Below are 15,175 nucleotides of genomic sequence, written 5' to 3'. Positions count from 1 at the left end.
CATGTGTAACAGAATCACTTCAGTCCCTATTCTTGCCCCAACCTGGGCTCGAACCAGGGACCCTCTGCCAACATCGACAACAGTCACTCAAGAAGCATCGTTACCTATCACTCCCTCAACGTCAGCAAAACAAAGGAGCTGATTGTAGACATCAGGAGGAACCAGGTTGAGCACGCCCCCATCTTCATCAACGAAGCCGCTGTGGAGACGGTCAAAAATGTCAAGTTCCTCGGCGTACACATCTCCTAGGAGCTAAAATGGTCAAACCAGACGGAATCCGTGGTGAAGAAGGCACGAAAGCGACTCTTCAACTTCAGGATGTTGAATAAATTTGGCCTGTCCCCGAGGGCCTTCACAGTGTTCTACGGAGCACCATCGAGAGCATACTGTCGGGCTGCATCACAGCCACCATCACATCCACCGCCTCTGACTGCAAGGCACTACAGAGGGTGGTACGCTCAGCCGAAAGTACCGTTGGGTGCCTACTGCCTGCCCTCCAGGACACCTACTACAACACCAGGTGTCGCAGGAAGGCCAAGAAAATCATCAGGGACCTCAGCCACCCGAGCCACGGCCTGTTATCCCCGCTTCCATAACCCCTGCTGCTCCCCCATTAGACCCCCCCCCCAACAGACATCTACCCTGCCCCCAATGGACATTTATCATGCTGAATAGCCACCACTACTTCTTTCCCCGCAACAACCCCAGCAGCTGGGCAGAGCCCAACTGAGTGATCCGGGTCAACAGCATCAATGTAACAGTTTGTCTTCCATCCCTCTCCTTGCCCCAACCTAGGCTCGGACCAGGGACCCTCTGAATACATCAACAACTGCCTCCCACGAAGCATCATTACCTATCGCTCCACAAAAGCAACGGCCCTTGCAGAGAAAGGGAAACAACTACTTCAAGGTCTCAGAGGGAGTGACGTCACCGATTGAAATGCTACTAGCGCGCACCACTAACTACCTAGCCATTTCTCACCAGTTACACTTGCAGTAAAATAAAATACTTTATGGATGAAGGCAAACTGGTCAGGACAAGAGACACAACAGTGAGCATTTCAGACATTTCAGACATTTTCTGAGCAGTTCAGACATACGAACAAACACCTGTTGTTGTGTTGAGCATATTGTTAAAGATTCAAAAATGTCTACCCAACTCAGATCTCTCTGCATCAAAGAAAGAAACTTGAAAGCCAAAACAGAACTGGAAATAAGTGCCCTGGTTTGCATTAGGGCTAGTATCCTTTAATGTTGATGATATTTCTTAGGTTTTGGTGGGTTGAAAGTGAAAGTATGAAATAGATTAATTCAAAGGAAAGGCATGCAGGGCCTCACATCCACCAGGCCTCCTCAGGGGATCTTAGGATGAAACACAGATCTTTCCCTCAAAATACTTCTGCTGAAGTTTATTTTCATGTTGAGTTCTAATACTTAGTCATATATATACAGTATATCTTTTTTTACTTAGTCACTTGAAATGAGACCGTAAAGAAATAACCTTAAGAATTTCTCCATGTGTATATATTGAAAGGTGTCTTCTTACAAAGACAAGGCACCATGACTTCTGTATACTTTATTTTATCACAGGTTTTAGCACTTAACACCAGTATACACAGTATTAACACCTTGAAAATGACAACTTCCATTCTATCATCATTCGGTCACATTAATTGAGTACGAAATTTGGTTGTGAAATACACAAATGTGCACATACAAAAGAGCAGAATAAAGACATTCGATCCTTGGTTTTGGAATAACTTGCATCCTCGTTTTGTATTTTCCACCAGGAAATTCAGGACAGGACCAAAACAAATTGACCATTCATTATATTTATTTGGGAGAAGAATTTACGTAGTAGGGCAGGCAGGGGAGGAGGAGCGGATGCATCTGGAGGCACCACAGTAACCAAACCCCTGGTGCCATCTGGTTGGTTAATCACCTCACACACACAACAAGCTCTTCTTTCACCCCAGACAGGTAGAGAGGTAGAGAAAGAGAGAAAGAGGGAGAGAGAGAGAAAGGGAGAAGGAGAGAGAGGGTGAGATAGAGAAGCAAAAGAGAGAGCCGGAGCGAAAGAGAGAGAGTAAGGGAGAAGGATGGGAAAGTAGAGAGGAACAGAGGGAGGGAGGGAGAAGGATGGGAAAGTAGAGGAACAGAGAGAGGGAGGGAGAAGGATGGGAAAGTAGAGGAACAGAGGGAGGGAGGGAGAAGGATGGGAAAGTAGAGAGGAACAGAGGGAGGGAGGGAGAAGGATGGGAAAGTAGAGAGGAACAGAGGGAGGGAGGGAGAAGGATGGGAAAGTAGAGAGGAACAAAGGGAGGGAGGGAGAAGGATGGGAAAGTAGAGAGGAACAGAGGGAGGGAGGGAGAAGGATGGGAAAGTAGAGGAACAGAGGGAGGGAGGGTGATATGTAAGAAATCTCTCCACATGACATCTTGACATCTTAGTGAACTCCAGGTCCACGACAGTGTGTGTGGGTGTGTGTGACAGCATTCTTCCTACCTCTGTATTAATGAAGTACAGAGGGAACAGTGCTGAGAATATGTAAAAAAAGTAATGCAGTGTCAACTTCCTATTCTCGGTCTCTCTCTCTCTCTCTCTCTCTCTCTCTCTCTCTCTCTCTCTCTCTCTCTCTCTCTCTCTCTCTCTCTCTCTCTCTCTCTCTCTCTCCTCTCTCTCTCGCTATCAATTTTCAATTCAATTCAAAGGGCTTTGTTGGCATGGGAAACTTATGTTTACATTGTCAAAGCAAACGAAATAGACAATAAACAATAGGGACAAAAACAAGGGAAACACCTCTCTCTCTCTCTCTCTACTCCATTATTTTTCAGATCTCAACATCAATGAACTCAAACTGTCACTGAATAAATACTTTTTTTCTTCCCCTTGAAGTGCTCATGGCTTGTTGTCATCATTCCATTCCATCTCTCAATAAATGGATTATAATATATTTGACATACACAATGGTTCACACTGGTTCAATTCCCTTGGTTCCCCCCCATTTCTAACACTGCCCATTGGCTCTCCAATATCATGACAGTGCTATGGGTTCCTGACAAAAATAACCATTAAGAATGTCCAGAAGGGGAAACTTAATCACTTAATCTCTCAATCACAATACTCTTACTCCAGTAACAAAATTATGCCAATTGTATGATAACTGAACATGTTAGTTCTTCCAGTTTTAGTGAAATGATATAGCAGACATGATTGTCTATAAATGAAAGACAAACTGTCAAAACATGACAATGCACTGCTAAAATTAGCATCATCACAGTCTGTGGTATTCATTCTGTCCTGCATATATCTCTCTCTCTCTCTCTCTCTCTCTCTCTCTCTCTCTCTCTCTCTCTCTCTCTCTCTCTCTCTCTCTCTCTCTCTCTCTCTCTCTCTCTCAATTCAATTCAAAGGGGCTTTATTGGCATGGGAAACGTGTTCGCATTGCCAAAGCAAGTGAAATAAACAATAAACAAAAGTGAGAAGACACAAAACAACATAAACAAAAAACGATTTGAAATGAACAGTAAACATCTCTCTCTCTCTCCACAACCTCCTCCTTCAAGCAAATCAAATGACCTCAGGCTCTCATAGAGGAAAGGTAAACACAACAGCCACAGACAGACCTGCACAACAGGACAGAGAGGCTTGGAGGGGATGTCAAAAACTACTCAAATACCTTTTGGCAAGCAAGCAACACAGGCAAATTAACGACAGACAGGCCACATTTTACACTGCAAATATATTCATATAAAATCAGTAATTCAATAATGTGAGTTTTCCCTGTTGTGTTGTGTTTTTACTAGGGATGCACTTTAAATCAGTGAACATATCGGAATCAGCAGATATTAGCTAAAAATGCCAACATCGGTATCGGCCCGATGAGGCAGGGCTTGAAAACTATTACGGACTACAAAGGGAAACCCAGACGTGAGCTTCCCAGTGAAGCGAGCTGCCCAGTGAAGCGAGCCTACCAGATGAGCTAAATGCCTTTTATGCTCGCTTCAAGGCAAGCAACACTGAAGCATGCACGAGAGTACCAGCTGTTCTGGATGACTGTGTGATAACGCTCTCAGTAGCCGATGTGAACAAAACCTTTAAACAGGTCAACATTCACAAAGCCGCTGGGCCAGACGGATTACCAGGACGTGTACTCAAAGCATGCGCGGACAAACTGTCAAGTATCTTCACTGACATTTTCAACCTGTCCCTGACCGAGTCCGTAATACCCACACGTTTCAAGCAGACCACCATAGTCCCTGTGCCCAAGGAAGCGAAGGTAACCTGCCTAGATGGTTACCGCCTCGTGGCACTCACGTCGGTAGCAATGAAGTGCTTTGAAAGGTTGGTCATGGCTCACATCAACAGCATCCTCCCGGACACCCTAGACCCACTCCAATTCACATATCACCCCAACAGATCCACAGATGACGCAATCTCAATCGCACTCCACACTGCCCTTTCTCACCTGGACAAAAGGAACACCTATGTGAGAATGCTGTTCATCGACTACAGCTCAGCGTTCAACACCATAGTGCCCACAAAGCTCATCACTAAGCTAAGGACTCTGGGACTAAACACCTAACTCTGCAACTGGATCCTGGACTTGCTGACGGGCCGCCCCCAGGTGGTAAGAGTAGGCAACAACACGTCTGCCACGCTGATCCTTAACACTAGGGCCCCTCAGGGGGGTGTACTTAGTCCCCTCCTGTATTCCCTGTTCACCCACGACCATGTGGCCAAACACGACTCCAACACCATCATTAAGTTTGCTGACGACACAACAGTGGTAGGCCTGATCATCGAAAATGATGAGATGGCCTATAGGGAGGAGGTCAGTGTAGTCCACACTGCCAGGACAACAACCTCTCCCTCAATGTGAGCAAGACAAAGGAGCTGATCGTGGACTACAGGAAAAGGCGGACCAAACAGGCGCGCCTTTTAACAAGTTCCTTGGCGTCCACATCACTAACAAACTATCATGGTCCAAACATACCAAGACAGTCATGAAGAGGGCATGACAAAACCTCAGGAGACTGAAAAGATTTGGCTCGGGCCCCCAGATCCTCAAAAGGTTCTACAGCTGCACCATCGAGAGCATCCTGACCGGTTGCATCACCTCCTGGTATGGCAACTGCTCGGCATCTGACAGTAAGGCGCTACAGAGGGTAGTGCGAACGTCCCAGTACATTACTGGGGCCAAGATTCCTGCCATCCAGGACCTACAATTGAAGTCGGAGGTTTACATACATTTAGGTTGGAGTCATTAAAACTCGCTTTTCAACCACTCCACAAATTTCTTGTTAACAAACTGTAGTTTTGGCAAGTCGGTTAGGATATCTACTTTGTGCATGATACAAGTAATGTTTCCAACAATTGTTTACAGAAAGATTATTTCACTTATAATTCACTGTATCACAATTCCAGTAGGTCAGAAGTTTATATACACTAAGTTGACTGTGCATTTAAACAGCTTGAAAAATTCCAGAAAATGATGTCATGGCTTTAGAAGCTTCTGATTGACATCATTTGAGTCATTTGGAGGTGTACCTGTGGATGTGTTTCAAGGCCTACCTTCAAACTCAGTGCCTCTTTGCTTGACATCATAGAAAAATCAATAGAAATTAGCCAAGACCTCAGAAAAAGAATTGTAGGCCTCCACAAGTCTGGTTCATCCTTGGGAGTAATTTCCAAACGCCTGAAGGTACCACGTTCATCTGTACAAACAATAGTACGCAAGTATAAACAACATGGGACCACGCAGCCACCATACCGCTCAGGAAGGAGACGTGTTCTGTTTCCTAGAGATTAACGTACTTTGGTGCGAAAAGTGCAAATCAATCCTAGAACAACAGCAAAGGACCTTGTGATGATGCTGGAGGAAACAGGTACAAAAGTATCTATAACCAGAGTAAAACGAGTCCTATATCGAGATAACTTGAAAGGCCGCTAAGCAAGGAAGAAGCCACTGCTCCAAAACCGCCATAAAGAAGCCAGACTACGGTTTGCAATTGCACATGGGGACAAAGATCATACTTTTTGGAGAAATGTCCTCTGGTCTGATGAAACAAATATAGTACTGTTTGGCCATAATGACCATAGTTATGTTTGGAGGAAAAAGGGGGAGGCTTGCAAGCCGAAGAACACCATCCCAACCGTGAAGCACGGGGATGGCAGCATCATGTTGTGGGGGTGCTTTGCTGCAGGAGGGACTGGTGCACTTCACAAAATAGATGGTATCATGAGGTAGGAAAATTATGTGGATATATTGAAGCAACATCTCAAGACATCAGTCAAGAAGTTAAAGCTTGGTCGCAAATGGGTCTTCCAAATGGACAATGACCTCAAGCATACTTCCAAAGTTGTGGAAAAATGGCTTAAGGACAACAAAGTCAAGGTATTGGAGTGGCCATCACAAAGCCCTGACCTCAATCCTACAGAAAATTTGTGGGCAGAACTGAAAACCGTGTGTGAGCAAGGAGGCCTACAAACCTGACTCAGTTAGACCAGCTCTGTCAGGAGGAGTGGGCCAAAATTCACCCAACTTATTGTGGGAAGCTTTGGAAAGCTACCCGAAACGTTTAACCCAAGTTAAACAATTTAAAGTCAATGCTACCAAATACTAATTGAGTGTATGTAAACTTCTGACCCACTGGGAATGTGATGAAAGAAATAAAAGCTGAAATAAATCATTCTCTCTACATTTATTCTGACATTTCATAGTCTTAAAATAAAGTGGTGATCCTAACTGACCTAACACAGGACATTTTTTTTACTAGGATTAAATGTCAAGAATTGTGAAAAACTGAGTTTAAATGTACTTGGCTAAGGTGTGTGTAAACTTCCGACTTCAACTGTATATAATAGGCGGTGTCAGAGCAAAGCCCATAAAATTGTCAGAGACTCCAGTCACCCAAGTCATAGACTGTTTTCTCTGCTACCGCCGGCAAGCGGTACTGGAGCGCCATGTCTAGGACCAAAAGGCTCCTCAACAACTTCTACCCCCAAGCCATTAGACTGCTGAACAATTCATAAAAATCGCCACAGGCCCATTTACATGGACCCCCCCACCTTGTACACTGCTGCTACTCTCTGTTTGTCTGTTACCTATGCATAATCACTTCACCCCCACCTACATCTACAGATTACCTCAACTAGCCTGTACCCCCTGCACACTGACTCGGTACTGGTGCCCCCTGTATATAGCCTCGTTATTGTTATTCTTATTGTGTTACTTATTATTATTACTTTTTATTTTAGCCTACTTGGTAAATATTTTCTTCTTCTTGAACTGCACTGTTGGTTAAGGGCTTGTAAGTAAGCATTTCACGGTAAAGTCTACACTTGTTGTATTCAGCGCATGTGGCAAATAAAGTTTGATTTGATTTGATGTATAGTTTAACGCCAATGTGCAAAACCGATGTCAAAGCTACCATGCATACCTATATAACGTAGGTACATGGCGTAATCACGCCACGTAAAATGTTGCACTACACGTGCAACACAGCATTCCTAACCTAGCCCACAATGTCTGCTGTGTGGATCGAGCAGTCATTCGAAAGAGTAAGAAAATTTCAGCGAGACAACTCAAAGGAAAAATACAATAATGGAATTCATTGCCCTTGACAATCAACCATTATCTGTCGTGGATGATGTTGGCTTGCGTCGACTGGTCGAGCACCGGTACATACTACCAAGTGCACTATTTTTCAGATGTTGCCCTACCGGAGTTACACAGTAATAGCGTCACTGCTATTAGCTTCACGACATACATACTATGGAACGCCGTTTGGGTCGTTGCGTTTCCAAAAAGATACACATCAAATAACACTATTTGACGCTTCAAATAACACTATTGGACCCGTTAAATAAGCTTTTAATTTGACACGTCAAATAACACAGTTTTATTGTAGAATGTTGTGTGTTCTGAATTTGCACGTGCAAGCCAAGCGCCACCACTACTATCAGTAGCACTGTCAAAGCTGTACAAAAACGTCTGCAAACAAGCAAACACCGACCACAAATGATGTGTTTACAATACCAGGTTGGTGACCGCAACTTCTGGGGTAGCTAGCTAGCTTTAGCTTGGTACCTAGCTAGCCCCAATACAACCAGCCTGAAAATAATAACGAGTAGAAACTGCAGTCATTTGCATTATTCTTAGCAATGATTTAGGAATCCTTGTGAGTAAGTATTAGCTAGGTAGCCACTGTTGTTTGCCTACTGAAATTGAACTTCAGTTCATGAAAATAAATAGTTAGCCAGCTACTTAACCCTGTTGCCCAAAGCTAACGTTATAAGCAGCCAGCTAGCTTCATCTGTCTACTGAGGCTCGACCGGACCGGGTTATGTGTTGTGAAGCTAGCCACAATAAGGAATAGGCACAATAGTGGAATTTGCAGTTTGCCTTCAAAATAAAAGTAACTATTTGAAAGTGATGCAGAAGGTTACAATTGGTGGAATCATGCCATATTTAGACTGGATAATGTTAAACAAGGTCGGAATGTGAAGCAATGAAATGGGATATCAGTCTACTCGGTGACACCCACAGAACACAACTGTGAAGAGTTTACGCAAATATTAGCATTGTAGCTCTTATCGCGTTTCTGTGACTGTGTGAAATCACCTCCCAAGTCAGCCTATTGTGTGTATTGACATTCATATTGCACTGTACCGCTTTACCTAAGGATCGGGGATCAATGAAATGGGGTCCCAGTCTACTAAATTTTTTCCCAACGTCCTCCTCAGAGTTATCAGACTCCAAAACATCCACGCAGTATTGTTTTTCCTCGGGAATAGTGTTCAATACACATAGGTTGACAATAAATGTGGCTCAATTTACAGTTGTTTCAGAGTCCTGCAATAAGAGCAACGATGCTAATGCTCTCTGGGTGTCACAGAGTAGACTGATACTCCATGTCATTGATCCACAATCCATAGGTACCTCTGTACAGTGAAATAAGTACGCCCCCAATTCAATTCTAAAATATAATACATCCAGTGAAATTTCAACAGATTTTTGTCAAATTAACAAATTATTGTCTTTTGTTGATTTTATATAACAACATTCCAACCTCGTTTAGCATGATCTATTCAATTATGGCATAAATCTTCTATTTGCATTCATTTGATTCACTGTCAATTACATACTTTTATTGGCCGGGTATGGTTCTCAATCAGGGACAGGTGTCTATCGTTGTCTCTGATTGGGAACCATACATACTTAGGTAGCCCTTTTCCCTCCTTTCAGTGGGGGAAGTTAACTTTGTTTGTGGCCCATAGCCATTAAGCTTCACGGTCGTTTTTGTATTGTTTATTGTTTTGTCGGCGTCATTCAAAATAAAAGGAATATGTACGCTCACCACGCTGCGCTTTGGTCGAGTTCTTTCGACGGCCGTGACAGAACTTCCCACCACCAAAGGACCAAGCAGCTTGGTGATAGGGACTCCTGGACATGGAAGATCCTGGACGGTAAGGGACACTGGAGGCAGGCTGGAGAGTATCACCGTCCAAGGGAGGAAATGGAGGCAGCTAAGGCAGAGCCGCGGCGATATGAGGAGACAAGTCAGCGAAGCAGGCACGAGAGGCAGCGTGGTGAAAGGGACTCCTGGACATGGGAGGAGATCCTGGACGGTAAGGGACCCTGGAGGCAGGCTGGGGAGTATCACACGTGGCACACGGGGAGATTGGCAGAGTCAGGTTATAGACCTGAGCCAACTCCCCGTGCTTACCGTGGGGAGCATGTGACTGGTCACGCACCGTGTTATGGGGTGATGCGCACGGTGTCTCGAGTGAGCATTCACAGGCCGGTGTCCTCTGTGCCAGCGTCCCGCATTTGCCGGGTGGAAGTGGGCATCCAGCCAGAACGGATTGTGCCAGCTCTGCGCTCGAGACCTCCTGTGCGCCTCCACGGCCCAGTGTTTCCGGTGCCAGCTCCAAGAACCAAGCCTCCAGTATGTCTCCCCAGCCTGGTGAGTCCTGTGCCTGCTGCCAGAACCAGGCCTCCTGTATGTCTCCCCAGCCTGGTGAGCCCTGTGGCAGCTCCACGTACCAGACTGCCCATACGTCTCCTCACTCCAGTGATGATCCATGGCAAGAAGCCTCCAGTGATGATCCATGGCACGAAGCCTCCAATGACGATCCATGGCACGAAGCCTCCAGCGACGGTCTCCGGTCCGGAGCCTCCAGCGACGGCCTCCGGTCCGGAGCCTCCAGCGACGGCCTCCGGTCCGGAGCCTCCAGCGACGGCCTCCAGTCCGGTGCCTCCAGCGACGGCCTCCAGTCCAGAGCCTCCAGCGACGGTTTCCAGTCCGGAGCCACCAGGGACGGTCTCCAGTCCGGAGTCTCCAGCGACGGTCTCCAGTCCGGAGCCTCCAGCGACGGTCTCCAGTCCGGAGCCTCCAGCGACGGTCTCCAGTCCGGGGCCCGCAACGAGGGTGCCCAGTCCGGGGCCCGCAGCGAGGGTTCCCAGTCCGGGGCCCGCAGCGAGGGTGCCCAGTCCGGGACCCGCAGCTAGGGTGCCCAGTCCGGGGCCCGCAGCGAGGGTGCCCAGTCCGGGGCCCGCTACGAGGGTGCCCAGTCCGGGGCCCGCAACGAGGGTGCACAGTCCGGGGCCCGCAGCGAGGGTGCCCAGTCCGGGGTCGGCGACGAGGGTCCCCACACCAGAGGTGCCACCAAAGTGGGGTGAGCCAGTGGTGGAGCGGGGTCTGTGTCCCGCACCTGAGCCGCCACCGCGGATAGATGCCCACCAGGACCCTCCCCTATAGGTTCAGGTTTTGCGGCCGGAGTCCGCACCTTTGGGGGGGGGGGGGGGGGGAGTACTGTCACACCCTGACCTTAGAGAGACTTTTTATGTCTGATTTGGGGTGGGCATTCTATGTTTTGTTTTTCTATGATTTTGTATTTCTATGTTTTGGCCGGGTATGGTTCTCAATCAGGGACAGCTGTCTATCGTTGTCTCTGATTGGGACCATACTTAGGTAGCCCTTTTCCCTCCTTTCAGTGTGGGAAGTTAACTTTGTTTGTGGCACATAGCCCTTAAGCTTCACGGTCGTTTTTGTATTGTTTATTGTTTTGTCGGCGTCATTCAAAATAAAAGGAATATGTACGCTCACCACGCTGCGCTTTGGTCCAGTTCTTTCGACGGCTGTGACAGCGCGAGACAACTTTACCAGCATCATAGCATACGTATCGATGAATCGTTGTGACATATGAAATACGAGTGATAGTGCAATCAATGTGTAATAACTACGTTTAAAAAATTATGAACGCGTTAATTTATTATGTGACGTGCAGTCATATTCAGGTCCTGATTGGTCAACAAGCTTATTTGACACGTCGAATAGTGTTTTTTGACACGTCAAATAGTGTTATTTGAAACATCAAATAGTGTTATTTGACGTGTATTTTGACACGCAAAGACGCAAACGGCGTTCCATAGAAATCCTGGTTGAGAATGAAACGACTGAAAAAATGAACAACGAAACAGCACAGCAAGTAAGTGAAAGAAAAAGGTTTTGATTATGTTTTACTAGTAATAGGGACATACGGAAATGCCAACAAAATAAAATTTTGGTCAGTGTGGTGTATGTGTGTAACCTTTATTTAACTAGACAAGACAGTTAAGAACTAATTCTTATTTACAATGCCGGCCTACCCCTGCCAAATCCAGACGACGCTGGGCCAATTGTGCGCCGCCCTATGGGACTCCCAATCACGGCCGGATGTGATACAGCCTGGATTCGAACCAGGGACTGTAGTGATGCCTCTTGCACTGAAATGCAGTGCCTTAGACCTCTGCGTCCATGTGTGTGTGTTAACTATTTAACTGTACTAGAACGCTTAAAAGGCCGCAAAAAAAACGTTTTTTTTGTTGGCAAGGAAAATATTGGATATTATTATCAGCCAAAAATGTCATATCGGTGCATCACTAGTTTTTACAGTAAAAAGACTATGTGTAAAAGCATCCAAGAGCCACATAACCAACCCTGAAATGTGCAGAATTAGAAACGTTGAGGAAATACAGTGGGGTCCGAAATGCTTGACACCCTTGATAAAGATGAGCAATAACTAAAATAATTTAAATACTCAGCTATATTGCACGATCAAAATAATACAATAAAACAATTTGTATCAAAGATCATACCCCCAAGACATGCCATTACCAATAACAGGGAGATTAGCGTGTCTTGTGGGTATGATCTTTGATCCTCTGTAACTTTCTCACTCTCAATTATTTACTATTCATTCAGGATAATCCGTAATCATGGTAACATCCACATTAATGTAGAAGTGTTTAGAAACATATTCTATTCTTATTTACAATAAAAGTAACTCAAATGACACAATACATTATTTACCATTCATAACTATCGAGCACAAAATAATCTGAAACACAACCAAAACAAACTGCAAATGCATCCAACAAGCTTGTAGAGTCACAAGCTTGATGTAGTCATTTTGTGCTAGGAATATGGGACTAAACACAAACGTTTTGACTATTTTATTTATAAGAATCTTGAGGGGTGTCAATGATTTTGACCCCTACCTTTTTTAGAAAGAAAAATATTAGTTGTTAAACAAAATCTTGTTTTCTGTGCAATTGTATTAGTATAAAATAATATAATTTCCCAATTTGTTTTGCATACAATATAGCTCAGTATTTTAATTATTTATTTCAGTAAGTCATTATTGCTCATCTTTATCAAGGTTGTCAATAATTTCAGACCCCACTGTACATCTTAATAGTAATTTAGTTAAGTTAAATAAAACACCTTACAATATCAAGTTCCATTTGAAATCATGTCAAGACATTAATATTAGATTAATTGCATAGCTCTGTCACGATCGTTATAATGAGTGGACCAAAGCACAGCGTGATCTGGGTTCCACATCTTTTTATTTCTAGGTGAAACTCACAGCAAAACAAAAACAATAAATCTCAAAACAAAACGTGAAGCGAACAATAGGGCTAACAGGCAACATAGACAAGATCCCACAAAGCACAAAGGGGAAATGGCTGCCTAAATATGATCCCCAATCAGAGACAACGATAAACAGCTGCCTCTGATTGGAACCATACCAGGCCAACATAGAAATATAATTACCTAGATGACCCACCCTAGTCACACCCCGACCTAACCAACATAGAGAATAAACGGCTCTCTATGGTCAGGGCGTGACAAGCTCTAATGTAGGCATAGGCTATAATCATATTCCAGAGAGACTAAAATGCTGTAAATGATGGTGATCTGTCACTTCATCAGAACAACTATTAAAACACATGATTGCATTTCTCTCTCGCCAATTTGTAACGAAACGATTCTGACTACAGCATAATTTATCAAATATTTTAGGTGTTGCATTAATAGAACCCAATAGCTTTGGCTTTGATCTTGTATTGTGTTTCTTTTGAACGCAACATTTATGCTAGTAGGGCTATTTGACCAAGAAGGAGAGTGATGAAGTGCTGCATCAGATGACCTGGCCTCCACAATCACTTGACCTCAACCCATTTGAGATGGTTTGGGATGAGTTGGACCTCAGAGTAAAGGAAAAGCAGCCAACAAGTGCTCAGCATATGTGGGAACTCCTTCAAGTTGGAAAAGCATTCCAGGTGAACCTAGTTGAGAGAATGCCAAGAGTGTGCAAAGCTGTCATCAAGGAAAATGGTGGCTACTTTGAAGAATCTCAAATATATTTTGATTTGTTTAACACATTTTTGGTTACTACATGATTCCATATGTGTTATTTCATAGTTTTGATGTCTTCACTATTATTCTACAATGTACAAAATAGTAAAAATAAAGAAAAACCCTTGAATGAGTAGGTGTGTCCAAACTTTTGACTGGTGCTGTATGTTGTAATAACATTGTAATATCTAGTTAATAGTTAGGCTATTTTCACTCTTGCATTCGTGGTACAATGTATATATTTTATATTACAACGGTTCATAATGTCAAAACCCTGATATGATTTGTAACGTTTCAGTTGCAGATTGATTATTGTTGGCTACAACGACTCAGTATAATAAATGTAATATAACTGTTATTTTGCTATTCATAATATGGGAAAAGTAAGCATCGTCACAATGGTGGGGTTTTTCAAGGGGTGGGGCATCTGTGCCTTTCATTTAAAAAAAGAAAAATACTTTGCCAAACTAACGCGGTTGCGTAGACAATGGATACTTGATTTTACACTATTGGTATCACTGTTCATTGACAACCATGCTGAAAATGAGACTGAAATCAGTTAAAGCTCCACTGAATAACACATTCTCCTTGTCCCTCTTCTGCTCCCCGCCCCCACCTATTCGGGAGTCACATTTATGCACATTCGCTCAACACTGTCCCAATATGGTAGTTACTCATAAAAGTTTGTATCCACTATTGACTTTTTCTGACTGAACATAATCATATCGACATCCTTTCTCTCTACGGTGTAACTCCCATATAGGAAATTAAAAATACATAAAGGATGCATAGATGCCCAGACCATCGAATAGCCGTTTTTACACATACCACTGTGGGGGTGCAGAATAGTGAGCCACAATTTTCTCTACAAAGACTTAAGTTTATTTTGTAGACTTTGTTTTTCAAGGACACTGTATAAACTACTGTCATGCTCTACATATGTTTCTGTCGCGACTGATACGGGGGCGTAATGCCCTACTGGGTGACCGAGAGCGCAAGAAAAACAGAAAATCCTGAAAGGGTTTACCTTTTTGCTGTTTCTGCTGTTATAGCCGATGTATGGATTGATATCTGCCCTTGGCGGTACGGAGAGCAGCATTTTCTCGGCTCTATGTCCAGTGCGGCGAGTACAGCCCAGGCTGCCAGCTGACGTCAGCAGCTCGGGAAGCTTGGGAGCGATGCAAGTCCCGCTGCCGCCAATGCTGCTGCCGCGGCCAAGCGGTGCTTTTTCACACGTCTGGGTCCTAGCGCGCCAAACCCAACCGAGCCTATGGAACGGTTACTGATAAACGAAACATAAGATGGAACGGTTACTGAATGAACGAAACATAAAGACTGTAGGGCTATGTTGGGGAAGCTACTCTGAAAATATAGTTTAGGGCTAAGTACAAGGTGCATAGGCGCAGGATGGAGTGTTGCTGATGGTGCTGGAGGGTTGCTGATGGTGCTGCAGCACCCCCTGATAAATCAGAGAAAAAAAGTATA

At 44.4% G+C, this 15,175-nt stretch overlaps 1 protein-coding gene across 2 annotated transcripts in view; it reads right to left on the bottom strand.

Moving 5' to 3' along the window:
• LOC139535874 (RNA-binding motif, single-stranded-interacting protein 2-like) overlaps positions 1-14,895 on the bottom strand; it is a 66,059-nt gene extending 51,164 nt beyond the window's left edge. The window contains exon 1 of one of the 2 annotated variants that reach the window (XM_071335755.1): positions 14,718-14,895. In XM_071335755.1, coding sequence (XP_071191856.1) covers positions 14,718-14,789 — 72 coding nt within the window. In that variant the 5' untranslated portion in view covers positions 14,790-14,895. The remainder of the gene's footprint in view (positions 1-14,717) is intronic. The other variant, XM_071335756.1, reaches the window with a different exon arrangement.
• Positions 14,896-15,175: the final 280 nt, after the last annotated feature.

Source organism: Salvelinus alpinus, chromosome 12 (assembly GCF_045679555.1).
Source record: "Salvelinus alpinus chromosome 12, SLU_Salpinus.1, whole genome shotgun sequence".
In the NCBI taxonomy this organism is placed as follows: domain Eukaryota; kingdom Metazoa; phylum Chordata; class Actinopteri; order Salmoniformes; family Salmonidae; genus Salvelinus; species Salvelinus alpinus.
The sequence above is the reverse complement of the archived record's forward strand: the minus strand, read 5'-3'. Positions and strand labels throughout refer to the sequence as shown.